This window comes from Phyllopteryx taeniolatus, chromosome 3, assembly GCF_024500385.1.
Source record: "Phyllopteryx taeniolatus isolate TA_2022b chromosome 3, UOR_Ptae_1.2, whole genome shotgun sequence".
NCBI classification, from domain to species: Eukaryota; Metazoa; Chordata; class Actinopteri; order Syngnathiformes; family Syngnathidae; genus Phyllopteryx; species Phyllopteryx taeniolatus.
Genome location: NC_084504.1, coordinates 14596972 through 14623319, shown reverse-complemented (window position 1 = coordinate 14623319; position 26348 = coordinate 14596972). Strand labels below are relative to the sequence as shown.

General features: G+C 40.7%; 1 protein-coding gene across 1 annotated transcript in view; it reads right to left on the bottom strand.

Moving 5' to 3' along the window:
• Window positions 1–8543: 8543 nt before the first annotated feature.
• LOC133474933 (metal transporter CNNM4-like) overlaps window positions 8544–26348 on the bottom strand; it is a 68125-nt gene continuing 50320 nt past the window's right edge. Inside the window, exons 6-8 of the mRNA XM_061767120.1 lie at window positions 22823–22919; window positions 17042–17235; window positions 8544–13632 (exon numbers count right to left, since the gene is read on the bottom strand). Of these exons, the coding sequence (XP_061623104.1) occupies window positions 13369–13632; window positions 17042–17235; window positions 22823–22919 (555 nt within the window). The 3' untranslated portion in view covers window positions 8544–13368. The remainder of the gene's footprint in view (window positions 13633–17041; window positions 17236–22822; window positions 22920–26348) is intronic.

Genomic DNA, 26348 nt, shown 5'->3' with positions numbered 1-26348 from the left:
TGGTAGAAATGGGCCAAGTAATTCTAACTAAGTAACTCGCAACTGTGCCGAGTAACCATCAATACGAACAAAGACACTCGATTTCTTATATAGTGAGGGAGGGTCGACTCGTCCCAGAAAGCCCAAGTGCATTCCTGGGCTTTGCCCAAAAATTCGGACAACTGAAATGGTGAAAAACAGCATGAATGCTGTATTTCCACAATTGAGTATTTGATAGTTCGAAGTCTTTGCACGTTTTCACGTTTTCGTTTTCATTACTGTATCTGCAAACATGTATAATGGATTTAGAAATTAATCTTGTTTTAAAGTATGACATTTTTCCTCTGAAATAATAATATTAAAAAATTGCCTAAAACTATGATTATATTCTCTTAATTGTCAAATTCTCCCTACAAAATATGACTATATTCTTTCAAAATTATGACTTTTTGTGGAGGATCATTTTTCCAGAAAGAAATTAGGTCACATAGTTTTCAGTAAGAAAGTGGTTGATTTTTTGACAATAAAGTGGTATTTTTGCTATAATAATAACTGAAGCAATACGATTTCCTTGCACACCTGGGGCCTCGTACAAAGACTTGCGTGTATTTCCTACTGAAACATGGCGTACGCTCAAATCCAGAAAACGTCAGACGCACGAAAATATCCAATGTATGAATCTGCGCGTATGCATGAATCCAAGCACATTTCCTTCGTACATCCCAATCAACGTAGAATTGAACGCACATGTTGGAGTAGCCGACCCCTGCCTGTCCACGCCCACATTTAAATAGGCAAATCCTATTTAATTTATGTAGGCAGCGTGGGTTCAGTTCCCACTCAGTGACGGTGTGAATGTGAGTGCGAATGGTTATCCGTGTCTATATGTGCCCTGCGACTGACTGGCGACCAGTTCATGGTGTAGTCTGCCTTTCGCCCGACATCAGCTGGGATAGGCTCCAGCGCCCCGTGACCCTGAACAGGATAAGCAGTGTTGAAAATGGATGGATGGATATTTAAATGAACCCTGCACCTCAGATCCCAATCTCTGCATGATCAGAAAAAAAGGAAAATGAGCAAGGTAATGAAGAAAAATTCTTTTTCTGAATGTGAAGTTGCTCAATGAAGTGGAGGTGCGCAAGAAAATCCTCTTTTGGCACGTTGTTCTCGTGCGTTTAAAACAACAAGGGAAAGAGGAGTGAATGAGACAGCGTGAGTGCAGCTGTCAATGCTGTGGAGTCAGAACAGCGCGCACACGCTGAACGAAAAAAGAAGTGGTCAGACATTAAGGTGCATGTGAAGCGGAGGACCGCTGCCCACCACCAAAGTGTGGCCAAAACAGGGGGAGGAATCGGCGCCGAGGGCCTCACTCCGTTCGAGGAGAGAATCGCTGCGATCATGGGAGAAACTCCTCTCACATGTGGCTGACTCTGATTACCCCCCCCCCCCCCCCCCAAGGTAAATACCATGTATTTTTATAACTCACAACAAATGTGTTCATACAGTAACCTACACCCAGCCCTATGAGAGAAAGGTTCACGTGTAATTGTTGTATGTATGGTATTTGTAATAAATCTTTTGAATTCAAATAGAAGCAAGCATCAGCATATCAAAGAGGATATCAAAATGTTGACTCCTGTTTGATACTCAATTAATTATTTTAACACACAGGAGAGGACACGCAGTCGCAGCCACGTTGTACATGTTCGGGGGATTCGTCCATCGTCCCCGGTGTCTCTAGTGTCACAGATGTGGAGGATTCCTCCAGCGTCCCTCACTTAAAAAGAGAGTCCTCTGAATTTACTTAATTTGAACATGCACATCGGTTGCATATGATTAAAATGTGTTCAAATGACATAATTTACCCCTCTACTCCTAAAAACATTTGAACAGATTTTAATCATGTGCAACCAATGTACATGTTCAAATTACATTCAAAGGATTCTTTTTTCCACTGCTGGCACCACTGGTGTCACAGACGCGGAGGATTCATCCCTCGTTCCCAGCATCTCCGATGCAATTACACTCCAACAACCGGCTGCTGCTGCTGCTGGCCTGAGTGGCCGCGTCCTCACCTGCGCTGGAGTCACAAGACGAGATTGTTAGGGCAGAAATGATCGCCTCGATCGATTTATAGGTGTCAAATATCAATGATTCATTTAATAAACTGGTTAACAAGTGAACTCCAAGTCCTTGCTTCTTTTACATTGTTGAAATCAAATGTCGGACATTAATTGTTCATCAGTGCTAATTGTCCATGTGTCTCTGGTGTGCAGATTTATTATAACAGTTTCCCAGCATCAGTTCTAAGTGTCGCCAAACCACCAACAGCTGTAGAAAGGTGCGTACGCCAACCATGAAGTTTCCGTGAGGCACCGCACATTTCCATGGTCATTCCACTCTTGCTACATCTGAACTTTGCCCTGAAAAAGAACCTACGCCACGTTTTTGTGCGCATGCGCCTTTTGTACACGAGGCCCTGGTCACCCATAAAAGTCAACGAGAGTGACTTTGACGTCAAGCGTCGGGCGTGTTCCAACAAGCGAGAGCACTTCCACGCCGCATTTATGTCATGATTTTGTGAAGACTTGTTGCCATGTTTGTATTTTCTAAATTGTTTCAAATAAAATTTTAAAAAATTGAAACACGTAATCACTTCCACACAAAGGTGCCTCAAGGTTGAGGAAGTGAAAGGGTTTGACTTTTTTTTTTTTTATTTAGTCTAGGAATGTTTGGCAGTTACACGAGTGGGAATTTTCTTGGCCAAACCAGTTTTGAGGACAAATGATAAAAAGGCTGATGAGGAAAGAGCCTTTGGTGCATTCAAACCCACACGCACACACACACACACACACGTGTCCAGCATGGGCTCAAAAACATCCATTTGGATGACAACATCGAGGTGGCTTTTGGTTGATGCCTTCACTCTGTTTGGCTTGCAATTCAATGCAAAGAAGAATAAAATACCCTTGACAACTTGTAAAATCCTTTGTATTTTTAATTGTGAGTCATATTAATTTGTAAAAAGTCATTGTCTCTTGAAAATGAAGTGATTTTTCTCATTAGAAAATCGTAATTTACAGGAATATAGTTGTGAAAAAGTCATTGTTTTAAGATTTTAAAAATCAGATTTTTTTTCAGAAAAAAGGTCAAATTTCCATACAAAAATGTCAATCCTATAACAATAAAGTTTTTTTTTTTCTGGCTAAAATTTGTAAATTTACAAAAATTAAGTTGTATTCTTCCTGAGGAAGAGTGAGAATCTAAGCGGAAACAAATCAGATTTTCTTTCGTGATAAAAAGTCAGATTTTTGTAGAAAAGCGGTCATAATTTTACGACAGTCATTTTTCTTTCTAGAAAAAGAAATCTGCATTGCATGAAAATGTCTTATTTTTGGGATGAAAAATGTTGCAAGTCTGTTAAAGTTACGAGAATATAGATAGGTTTTTTTTTTTTTGTGTTTGGGAGGAAAAGTAGCAACCATAATGTAACAATACTTATATTTTTTCAAAACGTTGTTTGTTATACAGAAAAAAATAATCTTAATTGTACGAAAATAGAAATTTTTCAGTTAAAAAAAACATATTACAAGAACTCATACTGTGTTGATAAAAAGTCTTAATCTTACAGGAAAAAAAGTAATTTTTTTTAGATAGATTTTCTTTTCAAGGAAATAAATCATATTACAAAAATATGTATTTTAAAAGGAAAAAAATATATACATATACAACTTTATTTGCAAGACAATATTTTGTATGGGATTATAATGTGGTCAAGACATCCTCTGCAAGTAGCCTACTGGATAACTTATTATTGTAAGCCACTGTAACATTAGGCACAGTTTATGCACACACTGGACTTAAATTTAAGAAACATTTTAAAAACAGTACTTCAATATTGATTTCATTAAAATGCATTGCACATGAAAGTTACATAATACCTAAATTGTTTATAACAAACCGTTTTAAAAGATTAAATGGAACTGTATTGTACTGGTCACTGATGGTTTAGTAGTACACTCGCCTGACTTTGGAGCAGGCAGCGTGGGTTTAGTTCCCACTCAGTGACCATGTGAATGTGACTGCAAATGGTTGTCCGTGTCTACTGTATTTGTGCCCTGCGACTGACTGGCAACCAGTTCAGGGTGTGGTCCGCCTTTCGCTTGAAGTCAGCTGGGATGGCCTCCAGCGCCCCTAACCTGTCACGGAACAGAGGATGGGACCCAAAAATGCACGACTCAAAAACAAATGGACAGTTTAAAAAAAAAAAAAAAAAAGAGGTTTAATATACGGGCAGAGGTCGGTACACAGGCAGGCAATCCAAAAAAGGCAACAGTATCCAAAAACGTGAGGCAAAAAGACGAGGTCAATAATCGGAAGAGGGTCTAGTCTTACTGTGAGTCTGTGACGTGGAAACAAGGAATGCTGGAACGCGACGACAAGTTACAACAAACAATGAGACACGAGGTTAAATGCAAGGTGTTAATTAGGGTGAACGAGGCACAGGTGGTGACGATGCTCTTAGGAGCATGTGTATGAAACGGGGAAGACAACAACCGGAACACACACGCATGACAGTACCCCTCCCCCCTTAACGGCCAGCCCAGGAGGCCCTGGATGCGCAACTTGGAAGTCGCGAATGGGCGAGTCATCCATGATAAACGCAGACGGCACCCTTGAACGTTCCTCAGGCCCGTAGCCCTCACAGTCCACCAGATATTGAAACCCCCTCCGACAAGACGACAACAGCCACCTCACTGTGAAGACAGAGCCCCCACGAACCGGGGAGGAGGAGGGGGCCTGGAAGGCGGGACCAGAGAGGAAGCCCAGGCGGGCTTGAGCAGGCTGACGTGAAAAACAGGGTGGACCCGCATCGACCTTGGGAGCCTAAGCTTCACGGTGACAGGTTTGATCTTTGTGATGGGGAAGGGCCCAACGAACCTGGGAGCGAGCTTCTGGGAGTCCACCCGGAGTGGAATATGCTTGGTGGAGAGCCAAACTCGCTGACCCACTTTGAAGTTCGTTGCCGGTGTCCTCCGACGGTCAGCTGCGGTCCTGTAGGACTGTCCCTGGCAGAGCAGCATCTGGCGGGCTCGCTCCCAGGTCCTCCTGCAGCGTCTCACCAAGGTCAATGGATCTAGATCTGTGGACTCTGGGGCTATGGCAAGAAATAGAGATGGTTGGTAACCATGCACAACGTGAAAAGGCGATAGACCAGTGGATGCAGAGGGGAGGGAATTGTGAGAGAATTCGACCCAAACCAATCTAGTGAAGAACAGAGCCCATCTAGCCTGCCTCGCATTTAATCTCTTAGCAGACTTAAGATATTCCAGGTTCTTGTGATCTGTCCAGACTAAAAATGGAGTATGTGCCCCCTCTAGCCAGTGCCTCCACTCCACCAAAGCCACCTTGACTGCCAGCAGTTCACAGTCATCAATATCATAATTTCTCTCAGCTGGGGTCAGTTTTTTGGAGAGATAAGCACAAGGATGTAACTTACCATCTTTGAGACATTTCTGGGAGAGCACTGCTCCTATACCGGCTTCAGACACTTCAACTTCTACCACAAACTGCTGTTTGAGATCTGGCAAAGTGAGGATGCGAGCGGAGGTAAAGCTTGATTTAAGTTTTTGAAAAGCTGTCTGACAAAGCGGGTTCCATACGAAAGGTCTGTGTGGCGAGGTAAGATCATGCAAAGGCGAGGCTATAGAACTGAAATTTCTAATGAACTTTCTGTAGAAATTAGCGAACCCTAAGAACCTTTGTACGTCTTTGCGAGACGTGGGAGTGGGCCAATTAGTCACGGCATCAACTTTGAAGGGTCCATTTCGATTTCACCTGGAGCCAGCACGAACCCCAGAAAAGAAACAGATGCCTTGTGGAACTCACATTTCTCAGCCTTGACAGAGTTCATTCTGCAGTAACCGCTACAACACAGAGCAGACATGAATGATGTGAGTCTCCTCATCCGGGGAGAATATCAAAATATACAACAACGTACACATTCAACATGTCACGCAAGACATCATTGACAAAGTGCTGGAAAACAGCTAGAGCGTTAGTCAAAAAGGTATCAGCAAATACTCGTAATGTCCCATTGCTGTGTTGAATGCTGTTTTCCCTTATCCTAACTAAATGATATGCATTTCTTAAGTCTAGTTTGGTGAAAACCTTGGCTCCCTCCAGGAACTCAAAGGCGGTGGAGATGAGAGGAAGAGGGTACCTGTTTTTCACAGTTATGTCATTGAGAGCTCGGTAATCGATACAGGGTTGCAGAGTCCACAAAGAAAAATTCGGCTCCCGCAGGGGATGAAGATGGGCGAATGATCCCGGCTGCCACTGATTCTTCCACATACTCCTTCATAGCCTCGTGTTCTGGCCATGAAAGAGAGAATAACCTCCCCCGTGGGGGTCTGGTTCCAGGCACCAAGTCAACTGCACAGTCATAAGGTATGTGGGGTGGAAGGGATTTGGCCTTGGAAAAAACATCTTTAATGTCCTGGTAACAGGTGGGCTCTAAGTCAGGATAAGTCAGGATCCCTAGATGGGGTCTGTGGATTGTCATTTGAAAACATAGCCCTGAACGTCACATGGATGCTTGAAACAGTTCTGGTCGCAGTTGCTGCCCCATGACATAACATGCCCAGAGGACCAGTCAATGTGGGGGTTATGTAATTTCAACCAAGGGTTCCCTAAAATAAGGTCATAATTCATAGCGTCAAAAACATGAAAACTAATGCGTTCAGAGTGAGAATCAGGAAATGTTAATGTGAGTGTTTGTGTGCGGTGAGTGATCTTGCCCATAAAACTGCCGTCTGCAGCATAGGTGTTGCGGTGGCGTTTTATTTGAAAGGTTCTAAGGTGACCCCGTCTAACGAGGAGGGCGTTGAGTAAGTTTGCGTCAGAACCAGAGACAATTAATACAGGTGTATGAATTTCTTGATCAGGAGAGCATAGTGTCACTTTAGGACAAACCCGGGAAGGGTCTTCATTCATGAAATTCAGACTCACCGCTCCCGTGCCCTTGCTTCTGGCACCGGCAACCTTGACGTGACAGTTGCTCACGGAATGACCCAACTGCCCGCAGTAGAAGCACCGTCCTTCCCTCAGCCGGAGTTGACGTTCCTCAGGGGAGAGACGGAACCTGCCCAGTTGCATGGGTTTATCCGTGGTTTGGGTGGTCACCGAGGCTCGTCCTCCAAGTGCGCGGTAACGCAGCCCTCCGCCGAACTCAGTCTAGCTCGAGATCCAAAAGCCTCTTGTCGATTTTAACGGCGAGAGCGATGAGTGTCCAAGTCCAAGTCGCTCGGCAGGTGTAGCGGGACCAAATGATCCTTGAAAAAATGCATCGAGCAGTGCCGCAGTCTATTACTCTCAGCTGCCAGCATCCGAAATCAATCGCGTAATCTGAAACCCTGCGCTTGCCCTGGTGTAAAGTGACAAGGGAGCGAGCTGCCTCACGATCTGGTGTGGAAAACTGAAAAAAAGTTGTTCCATCGTCTTTACGAAAAAAGCCCAAGAATGACACGCGGCGGAATTGCGGCTCCATTCAGCAGTAGCCCACGCTTCCGCACGACCAGTCAAGTGGGAAATGACTGGCAATTTTTGCCCGCTCGGTGGAGAAGGCAGCTGCCTGCAGCTCAAAGTAGAGTTCGCGCTGAGTGATGAACGGCTTAATGTTCCCAGAATCTCCAGAGAACCTCTCCGGTCGAGAGAGCTGTGGGCAGACAGCAGCGGAGGTGGCAGGTGGTTGCATGGTAACTGCTTCACATGGAAATGTTGGTACTGTGGCGGTATCGGGTGTTGTGCCAACTGGTTCCTTCTTCTGAATCATTTTCAGAAGAACTTCAAACTGCGAGGCTACCCGTCTCATCATATTGTCCTGATGCTCTGACAGTCCTTCTAGATGAAGGTGGAGTCTGCTGGGTCCATGTTATGGCCAGTTCGTTCCGTCATGAACGGAACAGAGGATAGGACCCAAAAATGCACAACTCCAAAACAAATGGACAGTTTCAAAAAGAGGTTTAATATACGGGCAGAGGTCGGTACACAGGCAGGCAATCCAAAAAAAAGGCAACAGTATCCAAAAACGTGAGGCAAAAAGGCGAGGTCGATAATCGGAACAGAGTCTAGTCTTACTGTGAGTCTGTGACGTGGAAACAAGGAATGCTGGAACGCGGCGACAAGAAAGAATGAGACACGAGGTTAAATGCAAGGTGTAATTAGGGTGAACGAGGCACAGGTGGTGAAGATGCTCTCAGGAGCAGGTGTGTATGAAACAGGGGAAGACAAAAACCGGAACACACACCCATGACATAACCACGATAAACGGTGTTGAAAATTGATGGATGGCTGTATTGTAAAGTAAGTACAAAAAAAAAACTGAACTGTGCTCAACCAATGTATTGTACTAAATAATAAAAAAAAGTTGAAGCCAACACAACGCAGTTTGAACATTTCATTCAGTGATTGTTTCACATATCATTACAGGGAGCCCGCGTACTGCACGTGGTACTCGTACCAAACTGTGAGAATTGCACGCGACACAAGACAGCAAAGGTCGATCATGTTGATCTCAGGTTTATTAATAACAACATTCATCATGAAAACTTATGAGGACAGAAATTATAAAAGACTATTTACAACCATTTGTCATTTGGGATTTATCTTTATCGGCGGGAACCAAAGGAAACTTTTTTTATTCAGTCCATTCCCGCTGTCGCTCGCTCTCGGATTAGTGGCCACACACACACACACAAACACACACACACGTTATCGATCATCAAGAGTGTTTTGAGGTACAAAAAAAATCAAAGCCAACTTGATTGACAGGCACTGAGAATAAACTTAAATCCCAGTTTGATTGAAAGCATTCAGGGTTGATTGATTGATTCATTGAGTGCATCAAAAACAATACAAAATTAAATGAATTCCCGAGAGGCTGATGGCAACACAAAGACGAGGAAGTTTCACTGAAAGCAGTTTCATTTTGAACAAAGTCCTTGTTGTGACAAAAAAAAAAACTAAAAATGTTGGCATCTTTTTTGGTGGTAGGGGAAATACTGCTTTCCTTATTAAAGTGCATCATGAATAAACACAAAAAAGCTATTTTCATATTCCCAAAATGGCCAAAATGAGGAACAAAAACAAAAAAATTATGAGAAAAAGATAACACAATGAAAAAACATTTCATATAATGGGCCTTTTTTTCTTTTGATTTGCATGGCAGACGGTGTTAAAATGCTCCCCCCAAGCCCAATAATGGAGTTAAGTGTCTTGGACTATTGGGACCTATGTGTGTGTGTATAAAATTGGCTGCTGTAGTTTTAATTACAGGAGACCTGACATGCTAGAATACAGTAAAACGGATCTGTGCTATATTTTCAGGCTTTTGTCTATCACACTGCCATCACACTCTGTGCTCTTTATTAGCTGTATTTGTAGCACATTGCATCACAACTTCACTCTTCTTTATGAGCGTTAGTTGTAGCACACTGCCGGCGCCAGTGCTTCTTTTTCAGCTTTTTGTGGCACATTGCAGTCACCCCCTCACTGTGTGCGTCGTCAGCTCTATTTCTAGCACGACATGCTTACTTTGTGCTTCTTTTTAGCTCCATTTGTAGGACACTGCCAGCATGCCATTACTCCGTGCTTCTTTTTCAGCTCTATTGGTAGCGTATCAAGCTTACTCTGTACTACTTTTTAGTTCTATTTGTAGCACACTGCCTCAAGCCCTCACTCCGGTTCTTTTTCAAATCTAGTTGCAGTATCGCTGTCACTGTGAGATTCCTTTGAGCGCTATTTACAGCACGCTACAATCACTCCATGACTTTTTGTTTTTAACTCAAATTGTACCACACTGCTGTGATTGGCTGGCAACCAGTTGAGGGTGTACCCCGCCTCCTGCCCGATGATAGCTGGGATAGGCTCCAGGCTCCTAGTGAGGAGAAGCGCAAAGAAAATGGATGGATGGATGGATGTACCACACTGCCACCATGGTCTTACTCTGTGCTGTTTTTTTTTTTTTTTTTTTTTAGTATACTGCAATAGTACACAAATACACACACTTAGTGTTGTGTTCAAATTGCCAACAGATAGCAGCGGGTGAGCATGTAAAGTGTTTCCATGGCAACTGAAGGGTGGGCATGTCACAGAGAGTGTCGGTTGGGGGGGCGCATCTCACCAAACTGGCAAATTTTCATATATTTAAAAAAATAATAATAAAAAAAAAAAGAAAAAAAGAAAAAGCGAGGACCTCACCAAGGTGACTGTAAGCAGTGCAAAACGGACAAGCGGTATGGATTGTGATTTGGGAGGTATCCCAAAAATACATTCCTATATGCACACCTTTATTCCAGATCCTCATCAAACAGCTTCTTATTTGGCCGGTGAGAATAAAGGCGTAATATAGAGAACATTTTACAAAAATGAAGTTTTTAATTTTAGGAGAATAAATTGTGTGATTTCACAAGAGTACAATTTGTAACTTTATGTAAATGAATAATTTTAAGAAAATATCATTTGTAATTTTATAATAAAGTTGCAATATTGTAATACAAATTTTTATTTTACAAGAACATTTTCAATTTTACAAACAAATCGGTAATTTTACAAAATTAAATTTTTTACTTTTATGAAAGAGTTGTAATATTAGGGAAATGTCGAATTTTAAGAGAATTTTGTTGCGACTGTTGCTAACGTGTTTTATGAGAATAGAGTTGGACTATTATGAGAAGGAATGTGCAATTTTACGTGAATGAAATGGAAATTTTATGAAAATGAAATTGTACTTTAACGGAAAAAAAGTAATATTGAGAAAAAAATAATTTTACAAGAAAAATGTAATTTCACGTGTCAAATTTGTCATTTTACATGAATAACATTTTCAAGAAATCATATTACACAAAACATTGGATTTTTATAATCGTCAAAATAATAAATTGAAATATTCTGAGAATAAAGCAATTACTTCATCCACTATCGTAGAATTACAGGAATTAAAAAAAAAAAACATCGGCAAAGAAGCTTAGGTTTTGTGACTTTTTTCCTTAATTACGATTTCAAATGTTTGTTTTAATTTGATTTATCGTAATATTACAACTTTTTAAGATTTTATTCTCACAACCAAATTGTTTTTTTTCTCGTAATATTCTGACTTTATTCTTGTAACATTCATAAATTTTCCAGCCATTTTCCTACTGTTCTTAAAACAACTTCTATTTACTCTATTTTTTCCAGCCTCCAGAACTTAATGTACCATTATCACGTCGATTCCACGTTTGTTTATAAAAAAATAAAAGTAAAAAAAAAAAAAAATCACAGTAAACTCCCACAATGCCCTGCCAGCATGTTATGTTCACCTGTGAATAAAAATAAAAATGAATGTAGTACAGCAGCACCCTTCTTCTGCCATCAGTGTTTCAACAAGGGACGCCATTATTAGTATTAATATAATTTTCCTCAACAAATTACAGTTTAAACCTAATAAAAACGAGCTCAAATGTTGCAATAAAAAAGACTGTGTTCCTTTAAGAGGCTCACTTGATATTTTACAGTCAAACAAAGCCGGAGTGTGTCACGCTGTGAACGGTGCTACACGTTTCCCCCCATATGATTAAACCCAACAAAACCAGTTAATGCGAAAAAACAATAACATTCATCTCACCATGAGGCATAACAATGAAATCACATTCTCCACCTTGGTAGACATAAAACAAAACAAAACATACACAGAATTGTTTCAAATGTACAGAGGATAATTGGGGCCACACTGGAAATTAATAATAGTTTTCAAAAAATCCAAATCAAATTTAAATGACACATTATGCCAAAAAGTCCAAACCTTTTATAACTATAGTGTCATAATATTGAGGAAACACCTTAATTTCACAACAATAAAGTAACATTTTTACGATAATTACAGAATCCTGATATTACAGCTAAAAAAGTTGAAATTTAATCCGACTAAAGTTTTAATTTTAGAAGAATAAAGTCTGAACATTGTGATTAAAAAAAAGTTGATAATATTATGACAAACATTTGAAGCATAGAAACATAAGAGGCAGCCAACCCTGCAATTTAGTGGGAAAAGGCTCCCCAAAAGAAAATGAGGAAAATATATTTTAATGAGTAAAACATATTTGATGAGAATAAAGTCAGACATATGACCATTCACACAATGAGAAAAAGTAGTAATTTTACAAGAATTAAGTGGTAATATTCTAAGGATTAAGTTCTATTATTTTTAAATATTGCAAGAATAAAGCAGTAATTATAAAGAACAAAATTGCAGTATTACATGAAAAAGTTCTAATTTAAAGGCTGAAATATTACTTTATTCTTGTAAAAAAAAACTGCAACACGTATAAATTTGAAATATTTGAACAATAAAGCTGCGAAAATTAGATCGTGCAATATCGTGAGAAAGAAAAACAAAAATACAGTAATAAAGTTGGAAGAAAGATTTAATTTGACCTTTTAAAAAAAAAAAATTAATTGGTGTGGATAATTTTTTTTGCCGCAGTCTGATTTTATTCTTTAAAACATACAGGTTTATTCTCATATTGCTTATGCGCAAGCATCAGTATTGTTAAAATATTAAAATGTAACATTAATACAAATTTATTCTCACAGCATTACAGATTTTATAAAACTTTTTCTGTAATACAAAGCAGACATTTTTTGTGTAATATTTGGATTTAATTTCCCCAAAATAAAACTTTTTTTCTTGTTGCATTCAAATTTTATGTGACAATCATTGCAAGATATTTTTTTTCCCACATATTTCCGTAAAAATACAGTGTATAATAATATCTGCAAATTATTGCTATTTTTTTTCTCAGTAAAATAAAACAGAATATTTTCAGTTCTAATTCTACGCTAAGAAAATATCCAACTTTATTTACCCTCATTAAAAAATTCCGTTATTACTTCTTTGGCATTATATTACAGATTTTTCTTGATCCTAATACCACTGTATTCAGATTTTAGTCTTGCAATTTTGTTGTTTGTTTATTACTTTATTTTTTTCTAGTGTGGCCCAAATCCTTCTCGGTACAAAATAAATAAAGTTTCTCTTAAAGCAATATTTCCCTATTTTTGGTTCCTGTGACACAGACACAGACACAGACACACACACACACACACACACACACACACACACACACACACACACACACCAACCCATTGAAACGCTACATTCATTATCGCACTGATTGTCGCCATGGTGACACAAAGACGCGCATCCACAACTCAAACAATGAATCTCTCTACGGAATAAGGGTTGATTTGGATTTTGGGGGCGACGGGGGAGGGGGCATGAGTCTCCCTGAGTCTCGGCTGCGGCGGCGTGCAAGCGTGTGGGAAGAAGAGGAGGAGGAGGAGGATGCTTTAGACACTGTTGTTAAGCTGTCCACGGTGGTTGGTGTCATTAGGCGAGTTCCGCTGGTTGAGAAGCAGCAGTGTGGTCTCGTCGGGCCCGTTGTCCGTGGGCCCCGCAGGGTCCAGCTCGGCGCCCAGCTCGGCAAGGGTGACGTTGGAGGCATTTGTCCCGGGCACCGTCAGGGCGGGCAGCTGGTGGACGCTCTCGGGCGACTGCGGCGTGCTGTCAAGACGTGATGCCATCAGCCCGTTCTGATACTGCGAGCGAGTGATCTGGACATATTACAAGACATTAGTAACCCCCTTTGTAGTATTATAATAAATAACATAACCAAATAACTAAAGAACATACTTAATATTATATAATTTTATGATTATTTAAAAAAAATTAATTCAGGTGTTTTATTTTCCTGACCTCTTATAAATTCCAGTGGTCCCTCGACTTACGAGTGATCAACCTACGAGGCCATCTCTCAGCCAACTTTTTGAAGAGTCGACAGCATTTTTGTTGACTTTTTGTTTTAAAAAAAAACTTATGAGTGCTCGATGATTTAATATTACATATTTTGTATGGTTATTTGAAATATTAATTTTACTTCTAATAATACTGATTTAGAGGTCAAGAAAATAAATACAATCATAATAAATAATGAAATAAATAAATGATAAATGTATTATATAATCTAGATTAATTTTTTTTCATATGGTCTCCGTATATCACAGGTTTTCACCTATCACGGGTGGGTCGGGAACGTATCCCCCTCGATAACAGGGGGGCCACTGTACTGCTGGTTTCATTCTCAACTGCATTAATGTATAGTGCATAGCCTAAGCATAGTGTAGTATAGTGTTAGTATAAGTGGTTCGCCCATCGATTGGCCACCGATCATGCTCAGCAGATATCCATAGAAAACACGTGATCGGTGCTCGTCTCTCAATGCCTTTCATTGCCGATCACAAAAAAACGATCACCCAACGGCTCGTACTTTGCAGCCTGCGGAGAATGTGTGCAGTGTAATCAGAGCTGTGCAATTCATCCAAATTTGAGCGTGCTTTTCGCTGTTTATTGACACCCTATTTGGCATTTAATGTAAAACTAAACAAATAAAAAGAATTACCCTGATTTTATATTAAAATATAAGACACACAGGTTCGCACATCTGCCTCACAGTTCCGAGGACCGGGGTTCAAATCCCGGTCCCGCCTGTTTGGAGTTCTCCCTGTGCCTGCGTGGGTTTTTTCCGGGCACTCCGGTTTCCTCCCACATCCCAAAAACATGCATGGTAGGTTGATTGAGGACTCTAAATTGTCCTTAAGTGTGAATGTGTGCGCGAATGGTTGTTTGTTTATATTTGTATTGGCTGGCGACCAGTTCAGGGTGTACCCCGCCTCTCGCCCGAAGATGGCTGGGATAGGCTCCAGCACGCCCGCGACCCTTGTGAGGATCAAGCGGTATGGAAAATGGATGGATGGATACAAGACACACATCGTTTTAGAAAACACCAGCTTATGCTAACAGTCAATGGGAAACCCTATTGACGGGCTAGCTAATGTTAGCATTTGATGATGGGAGGGATTTACCCTCAAATATCGAAGATTTACACACAAACACTGCAGTAGCACACACAGACAAATAATATCACAATACTCATGGGCATATATCCTTCCTAACCTGTGGAAAATGAGTTTAAATTATAATGAGACTTCTACTCTTTTTTTAGTTTATCGGAAATGAGTAGCTCAATGGGCGGCACGGTGGACGACTGGTTAGAGCGTCAGCCTCACAGTTCTGAGGATCGGTGCTCAATCCACAGCCCCGCCTGTGTGGAATTTGGATGTTCTCCCCGAGCCTGCGTGGGTTTTCTACGGGCAGTCCGGTTTCATCCCACATCCCAAAAACATGCATGAATTGGAGACTCTAAATTGCCCATAGGTGTGAACGTGAGTGCGAATGGTTGTTTGTTTGTATGTCCCCTGCGATTGGCTGGCAACCAGTTCAGGGTGTGCCCCGCCTCCTGCCCGATGATAGCTGGGATAGGCTCCAGCACGCCCGCGACCCTAGTGAGGGGAGGCGGCTCAGAAAATGGATGGATGGATGGAGGATGGAAATAAAAAAAATAAGTTTTTTTAATCTGATTCCTCAAAAAAATAACCGACCGATAACTCAGAAAATGGAATGGATGTAGCGGCCTCTTAAGGGCACCACACTGCCCTTAAGAGGCCACGGCTTGCACAGCAGGAACTGCAGATACAGTCATTGACTGTATAAAAAGACCCCCCCCCCCCCCGACTGTGACATGAAATCAGACTAAACCTTTCCTGTTTTAGGTTAACTAGTATTACAAAAAATATTTCTACAAATTTCGCGGCACGGTGGGAGACTGGTTAGAGCGTCAGCCTCACAGTTCTGAGGTGCGGGGTTCAATCCCCAGCCCCGCCTGTGTGGCGTTTGCATGTTCTCCCCGTACCAGCGTGGCTTTTCTCCGGGCTCTCCGGTTTCCTCCCAGGTTAATTAGGTTAATTGAAAACTCTAAATTGCCCGTCGGTGTGAATGTGAGTGCAAATGATTGTTTGTTTGTATGTGCCCTGCGATTAGCTAGAAACCAGTTCAGGGAGTACCGCGCCTCCTGCCCGATGATAGCTGGGATAGGCTCCAGCATGCCTAGTGAGGACAAGCGGCTCAGAAAATGAATGGATGGATGGATTTCTACAAAAATAATAGACAATACAGCTTTGGTTATTTAATTTCTATTATTTTACTTGTTACTAATGTATTGTCTGGTTGTTCTTTTAGGTTATATTTACAGTTTAGTTTTGGTAGATAAATAACTACAAAGTATTAAAATAAATAATCCTGTTTATTAATCGTGATTTCAATATCAATTGTGATTATTATTTTTTCCCCATAATTGCCCAGCCCTAGTGTAGCGTCCCCATTCACACTGCGCAGGCACACAGCACCTGCAAAGCAAACCCAAACAAACATGTCGGAGCATATACGCAATACCATCCATCCATTTTCTGAGCCGCTTCTCCTCACTAGGGTCGCGGGCGTGCTGGAGCCTATCCCAGCTGTCATCGGGCAGGAGGCGGGGTACACCCTGAACTGGTTGCCAGCCAATTGCAGGGCACATAGGAACAAACAACCATTCGCACTCACAGTCATGCCTACGGGCAATTTAGAGTCTCCAATTCATGCATGTTTTTGGGATGTGGGAGGAAACCGGAGTGCCCGGAGAAAACCCACGCAGGCACGGGGAGAACATGCAAACTCCACACAGGCGGGGCCGGGGATAGAACCCGGGTCCTCAGAACTGTGAGGCTGACGCTCTAACCAGTCGGCCACCGTGCAATACGCAATACCATTCACCATAAATGAATTTATAGCTAATACATATATCAGTCGTGATCGGCAGATCTCACTCCTCGATGATCGGTATCAGAATCGGCAGCATAAAACCCTGCTCGGAGCACCCCTGATTAGAATAATATTCCTGCTCTTGTATTGCTGCTGACTAGTCTTGCGGCTTTTCACATTCATTCTGTATTCAGGTACAAGTGGGGCTGTTACCCACTCGAAACATTCACTTTCTCATTCAAAGCAACCTGCTGGACCAGAGCAGAATGGTAGGACTCGTGTTTTGGGCCTTGGAGGAGGTTTTCATTTCCCTGTGGTACACACCTTGACAAACTGCAGGTCGGTGAGGGCTCGTACGTAGAAGTCAGGCGTGTAGATGGTGGTGCAGTTGACCTGACTGCTAAGCTGAGTGTTGAGCTGATTGTTGCTGCCGCTCACCGACAGTGACTCGGCCCGGTCGGTGCCGCTCAGCGACGACGTGCGGTTCAGGCCGCTAATGTGCGATGGTGAGCGGAATTCTGCCAAGGCACAAGTCACACATACATTAAACAGACACAAGGCAGAGGTGGGACTAAGTCACATACAAGTCATAAGCACCTTACGAGTTTTTCAAGTTACGAGCCGTCACTCATTTTACAGCATCGTCCATTGGTTTGAGCTGTCACTTTGTCTTACAAAAGTCTGCTAACTTCATGCTAACACATCATGTGAAATGCCATAGCTGGGTTCACGAAACTAGCATCTTTTGACCAGGTGGAAAGGCAGTAAGGCTAGAGGTTTAGGGGCAGGTTAAAATGAAATACTCTATGAAATATTAACCTAAATTTTAGCACAGACGGTGTAGCAGCACATACAGACAGAGCATATAACATTACTCACAGGTATATACAGTATTATTTCTGCTCTGTGACTAAGATTACTACATCTTAGATGCGACAGTCTACTTTGAATTTCATCATCAAATCTACGTGTATTATATATATGTATGTATGTATTATACTGCCTGCTGGTGGCCAAGGCACACACACCAGAAGGAGAAGCACAATGTCGATTGAACTAAAGCAAAATTGTTGCAAACCTTTTTTAATTCTTTACATTCTAGTTGATTATATTATTACTGTATGTTTTATACAGTACAATACAATAGAGTGCAATTTTATTTATCACAAACAACACAAAAATGTCTTGGTGTTTTTGGTGTGGCAGGAAAGAATAAATTGCATTTGAACTCATTTCAACAGAGAAAGACGAATTAAAATACAAGTGATTTGAGTTACAAGCGTGGTGACGGAATACATTTAACTTGTAAGTCCAGGTACCACTCTTAAGTCTCAAGCCTTTAAGTTGGTTGTAGTTTCAGGTTTCAGTCCCAAGTCCTAAAATTGGCCACTTAAGTCAGAATCCGGTCATGTTATGTGTCCAGAGTCACTCACCTCTCATAAACGGACAAGAAAATGCAAAAAAACACGTGATGTGTGAGACAAAAGTGAACTCGAACAGACAAAAGGGTCATTTGTGATCCCATATTTGTGGTCACAAAGCTGCTTTTTCATGCACCACAACACTGGTTGACTAACTCATCCATGCTAACTATGCTAACTAAGGCCTGGTACACACATAAGGAGTTTTCAAATCTAAAAAGATTTTTTTTATCTGAGACAGAGCACACACAAAGATAAAAAAAATATGGCATTTAATTGGTCGTATTTTGTGGGGTGTGGTCCGATAATCTCCAGCACAGAAAGATTCGGTTCCGCCGCCGATCTCAAAATCTTCCGTGATCACACGTGATCTCACAAAAACGAAGACGGGCAGACACATCCGGTGATGCACTGTTGCTGAAGGGACTAGAGGAAGTGGTGTATATAAATAAAAAGACTGTTTTGTAAAATACTTCTTGCCGTCTAGGGAACCCACTTCTATACAAAAACGACATCGGGTAGGACATGTTTGTTGTTTACGGCCGCTTTGTTGTTCCCGAGTCAGGGCACTCCTTTGATTGGCAAGATTCCATTTCACGTCACATTCACGGAGTCATGACTCGGGAAACGTCAGGTTCCCCCTCATGTGAAGAGGTTTTGTGGTAAAGGACGACGGCCCCGAACCTTTTCGGACCCAATTATCAGGACAAATATACTTTAACACACCTCAGACTTAAAATAATCTTTTAGGATAATCTTCTAAGACATAAAATGTACATGCTTGGTCGGGAAGGGGCAAAATCGTTACAAAAACAGCCCGATTGTCCTTGTGTGTGTACTGGGCCAAACAAACGAACATATGAAGTCAAAGGGAAAAACTTGCTATCAGATGTTTTGTTGTTTTGTCACATGAATAATCACAAATAATCATCCGTTTATTCACCTTTTTAATGATTTAATGATGGCCTGGAGGCCTCCCCAAAAATTCCTTTGGTTATTTTCCACATTGCCTCAAATACACACACACAAACCTCCATGACTAATCATCCAGTGCATCATATCAAAACTGTGTCGCACGCGCACACACACACGCACACACAAGGTTTTACTATTACCAGTCAACGTGAGACGTCCAGCAGGCCGCAGTGAGTCATAGGACACGGTTTTACCTACACACGGCAACTTCAACATTAGATTCTTGTTTTGTTTTGTTCCGGGCAGTGAAGCTAAGCTATGCAAAATGTAGCTAAACCAAACCAGGACAACTAGCATTTGTGAGTTAGTGGTTAGCTGTTTATTACTTATGTTAACCTTCTGATATCCAGTAGGGAACTTGAGGGAAAAGTAAAAATGCTGTTGAAAGGATTTATTAGGAATTATTATACATGTAATAGAAAAAACATGCATAATAATAATAAAATAATTCATTAGGTATTACAAATTTTCATGATTATGTCAAATAACTACATTTTTTGGTTCATCTTGTCCTGATTATTATTATAACATTTGTTTAACAAAGGAACTATTTACACATTTACTGTTACATGTTGTTATACTATTTCAAAATAATTTGAACTTTTTTAATCATCAAAAGCTTCCTACTGGATGTCGAGCAATAATCTAATGAATGTTGAGAGAGTTAGTATGCTAAATGCTACATTGTTTAATACTCTACATATAGTATGTATATATATATATATATATATATATATATATATATATTTATAATACACTACAAACTAGAATCACAGAGGCTAAAAAGTCTTGGTAAAATGTTGGCTTTTTGTGAATAAAAAACTGCTAAGAATTTGTAGAGCTCCGAGTGAAGATATAGACTTCTACGTTAGAGCCTCACGCTAGCCGATAGCGAGCTACCATTTTGTAAACTGCATGGTTTTGTTTGTTGTGACTTAGTTCAGGAATGTAGGTTTTATTTTGGTGGGTTTCTCCTACCTGTTTTTGTTATCAAACAGCTTTTTGTAAACAAAGGATTTGAATTAATCCATTTCCATTAACTTGATGGGCGATACCATTTTTTAAATGCAGGGTTTCCTCATTTGTTTGGCAATGTAGGTTTATTTTTGCTACTGTTTTATTTAATAGACCAGCTTTTTGTGAACAAAGGATTTTTTTATTTGTTCCATTGCAGATAGCTTGACAGCATTCTTGGCGTCACTTCCATTAAAAAAAAAACAGTTTTTCCCCCATATTTTGTTCAACAATGTTTTTTTTTTTTTAGGTTTCTTCGACATGCCTTCATTCCAATGCTGTGAGCTTGATAAGACTCACAAGCCAACCAAACTTTACTGAAATTTTGCTGAGCAATGTTGGTTACTTTTCAGTAGGAATGCACTTCTTGTTTTTGTTTTTTAAAATGCCCTGAGTAAAACCACTTGGTGCATTGAGTGACTTTTTGTGACTAATAGACTTTGATTAAACTCTTTTGTGGCCAGTGTTGTTGTGCGTTATGCTATGTTAGCTCCTGGTGCTAGCCACTAGCTATCAAGCATTTTTCTTTAAGTGCAGGGTTTACCGAAACTTTCTTCAGCAGTGTTGGTTTTATTTTGTTTGGTTTCTACTTTCTGTTTTTTGTCAAGAAGGAGCGGTGAGTGAAGATGTAGACTGCTATGTTAGCGGCTCAAGCTGGCCACTAATCGCCATCATTTTGTAAATAAAGGGTTTACCCAAAATTTGTTCGGCAATGTTGGGTTTCTTTTGTTTAGTTTGTACTTCTTGTTTTTATTCCTATTTCCACTGTCATGATAGAACTATACCACCGTTATCTAACAACTTTTTGTGAACAAGGACTTTGATTCGGATCTTGTGTTTGACAGGAAGGAGACTGCTATGTTAACGCCTATTGATACTTTGGATATTTTTCAAGTACTTTGTAGGCTTTGTCCAGCCCGATCAAGAGCCAGTCTACCAAGAGCCCAACTATCATCCCCCACCCTCCCCTAGGTGTTAAAGAGACCCCGACATGCCGGAGGTTACCTGGTAACCGAGCAAACAGAGAAAATCTCTTAAAGGAGAGGTGGCGAGGACGGGGGGCGGCCGCTGAGAGGAGAAAGTACAAAGGGTGACTGGGGGGACAAAAGGCGGTACGCCATTAGACGAACAGACCGACAGGGTGAGCACATGCAAAACTAAGGTGGGTTTGGTCTCCAATGAGCGTCTTGTAAACAATATTGTGAGGGGTTATGATATGGAAGAATGTCTCATACGTTGCAACCTGTAGACCCTGTGAGAAGGAGTGATGAAGGAGGAAGAGTAGACAGAAAAAGAAAGAGGGGGCGGAGAGGAGATTCAATAATGTTACAGCGAGTTACACTGAAGACGCAGCCAAAGATCAAATCATTACAGAATGAGCGTTAATAAATTTTTTTAATCAAAATAAATTTTATTTGTTGCATTAATTGAGGTGTATATTTTCCCTAAAATTGGTAGGCATTTATTTGATTACTATCCCAATAAATAATTGGTGAATTTAGCTATTGCAAATAGAATAAAATATACTAGTATAATTAACAATTTTGCAGATGAAAGTACATTTAACTTTTTTATATTTTATACATCAATTGGGTCATTAAAATTTAATTAATTATGAATTACTACAAAATGATCATGAATGATTTTATTAAAATAAGCTATTCCATTGCATGCCCGAGCCACCTTATCTGGCTCCTCTCAATGCGGAGGAGCGGCGGCTCGATTCTGAGCCCTTCCCGGATGACCGAGCTTCTCACCCTCTCTAAGGGAGAGCCCGGACGCTTGTATCCGCGATCTTGTTCTTTCAGTCACGACCCACAGCTCGTGACCATAGGTGAGGGTGGGAACGTAGATCGAATGGTAAATCGAGAGCTTTGCCTTTCGGCCCAGCTTCTTCTTCACCACAACAGGCCGATACAGAATCCGCATCACCGCAGCCGCTGCACTGATCTGCCTGTCAATTTCCTGCTCCACCCTTCCCTCATTTGTGAACAAGACCCCGAGATACTTGAACTCCTTCACTTGGGGCAGGATCTTTTACTCGACACTCCACCCTTTTCCGACTGTGGTCCATGGCCTCAGATTTGGACATGCTGATTGTATTCCAACCGCTTCACACTCTGCTGCAAACCGCTCCAGTGAGAGTTTAAGATTCCAGCTCGATGAAGTCAACAGAATCACATCCTCTGCAAAAAGCAGAGATGCCATGCTGAGGTCACCAAACTGGAACCCCCTCAACACCTCGGCTACACCTAGAAATTCTGTCCGTAACGGGTATGAACATAATCAATAACAAAGGACAGCCTGGGTGGAGTCCAACCCTCACTGGAAACGAATATGAGTTACTGCCGTACATTATGGGCCTCTTATTATTCTTCTTCCAGTTGAAAAAAATCCTAGTAAATATGTATGTATTTTAAGGGGTCCCCAACATGACCTCCCAGCATTCAGCCCTGGACACCAGTTTCACCGATTGACACCAAATTGAACGGACATGTCTATCATGACAAGACGTATGAAAAAGTCTCAAGGATCCGTGCCCGATATTGAGCAGGAAGTTGGCCATTTGGGTTTGAAGCAGCCATTTTGGGAGTGAATTCCTGGGCTGATACTCTGATGAATGCCCACTACGGAATTGGTACAAATGAGGGAAGAAAAGGGGTGAGTTGGGGGACTTGTGTCTGGTGGTACTCACCCAGCATGGGAGTACTGAGTGCCATGATCCCATAGTAAGAGAAGGGTCCCGTCTCAAACTTCATGTTCTCGTTGCCGGCCTCCACCTCCACTCGGCCCTTATGGAGACAGAAAAAGATATCATTTATTACATACATGTTTTATTTACTTCTATTATTATTCTTATATAATATGTAAAGTTTTAGTTTTTTTTAATACTTATTGTTTTGTTAATTATGAAATAATTTCATGTAGAGGATCCAATTTTTATTGTAAATATTTGATTACAAAATTAAGCATGGCAAATTAAATATATAATTGTAATCACTGTAAATTAAAGGATCCATTTAACATATCTCAAATAATATATTTGATATTATGTAGCATTTACTTTTATAGATCCAGCCATTTCCCATACCATTTATCCTCACTAGGATCGCAGATGTGCTGGTGCCTATCTCAGCTGACTCTGGGTGGGAGGCGGGGTATACTCTGGACTGGTCGCCAGCCAATCACAGACTTTTATATGATTTTAACTTTTTGTTTTAATTCTTGCATTTCATTTTTTTAAATTTTCATATTTTCCTTATTCAAAACATTACATTTTACTAGTTTTACATTTATTGTAGCAGCATTATTGACTTAATTTACAAACCATTATTCAATATTACATTAATTTGTATTTTTTCTCATTCATTTAAGATTTTATATTCATTTTTGTTTTTATCTATTGTATACACTTTTATTGAATTATTTAAAGTATCAAATTGAAAGTCATTTTTATTTTCTGCTATTGAATAGATTTACTAACCAATATACAATATTAAAATTTATATTTCATTTATAAATGTTATACTGTGGGAAAAAAGATATCTGGGGAAATACAAAAATATAAAAAGTTTATTTTACTATTTACTAAATATAAAATTATATAGTTTTTGAAGTTATTGGTAAATTTGATTTAAAAAATAAAACGCAGGGGAAAATAAGGTGAAAGATTTTATAAGCCGCCTGGTGAGTTGTCGTTACACAAATTGGCCGTCAGGGGTCAGTGCAGTCAGAACTGTACAAGACAGTTAGTTCAAGTTGACATGTACAACATCTGAGTCACATGGCCATATTCTATTTGTGGGGGTAAGGATTGATTCCTGATGGTGATGGAGGTTAAGGAGGCCTCTCTGGCTTGCTTGTCTGCATAGTCCAGCCCAACAGGCCGGCTGGAATGTGTGAAATGCTGCAACAACACCAACAACAGGACACTTAATCCACACTTAGCATCACTACAGCCACAACAGCTGGACGGCACTATCATGTACATCTAGGACCTTAGAGTTGCACAGAACCTTACATAAGGTGTAAATATGGTACATTAGTGTCGTCTAGTCGTGGGGAAGACAAAGCGACTGTTTACAGGGATAAATGTTTGTAAACAGCTCACTCCAACTATACCCTATTGCTTTGACACTTGTTCGAGCTCGGCACTTCTCTCCCACAGTTATGCACGATTATATACAAACCACCCAAATACAACAAAGACTTTATGGGAGACTTTACTGACTTCCGGGCTGGAATAATGCCAATATGACAGATTTCAGTTTTTCTTTTTTAATAAATCAGCAAACATTTCAATAATTCAATTTTTTTCTGTCAACATGGGGCGCTGTGTGTACATTATTGCGGAAAAGAATCAACTTAAATGATTTTAGCAAATGGCTGGAATATGACATTTAAGGGGGTCTGATTACTTTCCGTACCCACTGTAAATATCAATGTTTGTTGTCCAGATAAACCGTTGGACAAAGACATTTCAAAATTTGACTCGTACTATTGTACAGTACTCTTGACTTAGTTTCAATATATGGTTTTAAAGACCCTGTAAAATGAATTCAGAGGTTTGTTTCTAAATACATTGTACATTTAAAGTGCGGATAAGCGGTACAGAGAGTGGATGCTGAACACATGCAAAGACAGAACTATGGAGTACTCAATTGTGGATACATAACAGCGTTAAACTATTTTTCACCGTTTTAGTTTTCCTGATTTTTTTGGGCGTGGCCAGTGGCGCACTTGGGCGTCCGCCATGAGTCTCTTCCTCCACTTTATAAGGACTTCTGCGCTATCGCTTGAATCCAGAGCAGCTGAGAGTTACTTTAGTAAGCTAAAGCCTGTTAGCTTGCGAGCAAGGTGGTGGGTAGCGGCTTTCGTCGTGGCCCGGAAAGCTCAGCGACCCTTGTGCAGCCACTGGAGGCTTTTTATCAAACAACAGTGAGAGCTGCTATAAGAAAGCATTTTTATGATACGGTTGTGACAAACTGTAACAACCCCATGTTTTGTTTAGTACCGTGAACCATGTCCTTAAAGCTCCACAACCGGCTTACCTGGAGGCTTCAGATGAAGTGTGCGAGAGTGTTCTTTAAATGTTTTAATCACTCTGTGATCCAACCATTGATCAACAAGCCTTGCTAAGACACCTCCATCCTCTCAAATTTTAGGCCCATCACTAAGATCCCATTTATTTAAAAACATTTAGAAAAAATGGTCTACTGCCAGTTAAAATCACATGTAGATGAACATTACATACCTGCGGTGTTCCAGTCTAGTTTTAAAACGGAGGAAGGAAGAATGGATGGGTGGGTGGATGGATAGATAGATAAATTTGCTAGCTAACCTTTGCACATGACTGTTTGTTATAACGAGTGAAATGAAAACGAGAGACAAATTAGCAGGAAATCTTTGCAGTTAGCGCTATAGCCCCCCCCAACACACACACACACACACACACACACACACACACGCACGCAGGCACGAACGTAATTTTGAGGCTCACACGTGACGTCACGTCATGGCATACTGGTCTGTCTGTGGTCAGGGGTGGGGCGGCAATTGGGAATTTCGGGACAACTCCTGAACGGCCTGTCCATTCCAGGCCGACCTGGGCAAGCGTCTTTTTTCGAAATTTATTTTTTATAAATATGATAATTCCTATACAATTTCCAATGCACACAGCCATTTTATAATAAAATATAACACATATAGACATACAAATTAACAAATACAAGATGAGTTATAGGGTAGCCTTATGTCAACAAAGCCGTGCATGACCGCATCGGTCGCGTGCGCCATGCATGCCAAGCTGAGTGTCCCGGTCGGAGTACTGGTATAGATTATAGTCTGCAGCATGTGTATATGATTTGTGACTTCGTCGGACCCTTGCTGTTGTGCCGTACGCGGTGCGACCAACAATTCTTGTTTAGCAGCAGACAAGCCCTAAGCAGTTCATCTCCGAGCCCCTACCCCCACACTAGATGTGAACCAAAATGTGCAAAGCTGACAGATCTTTTCAGTGGAGGAAGGATCCAGCAGCACGACTACAGGTGCGAACAGTGGGAAAATGGCAAAATATTAGACCTAACAGACAAGCATTTGTAATGCAAATGATTTGGTATACAAAATTAAATACTTTAGTTTTTATGAATTGCAAGCATCATTGGCCCCCTTCTCAATTTCTTATATTTTTGCAGTTTCCCCCACTTTAATGTTTAAGATCA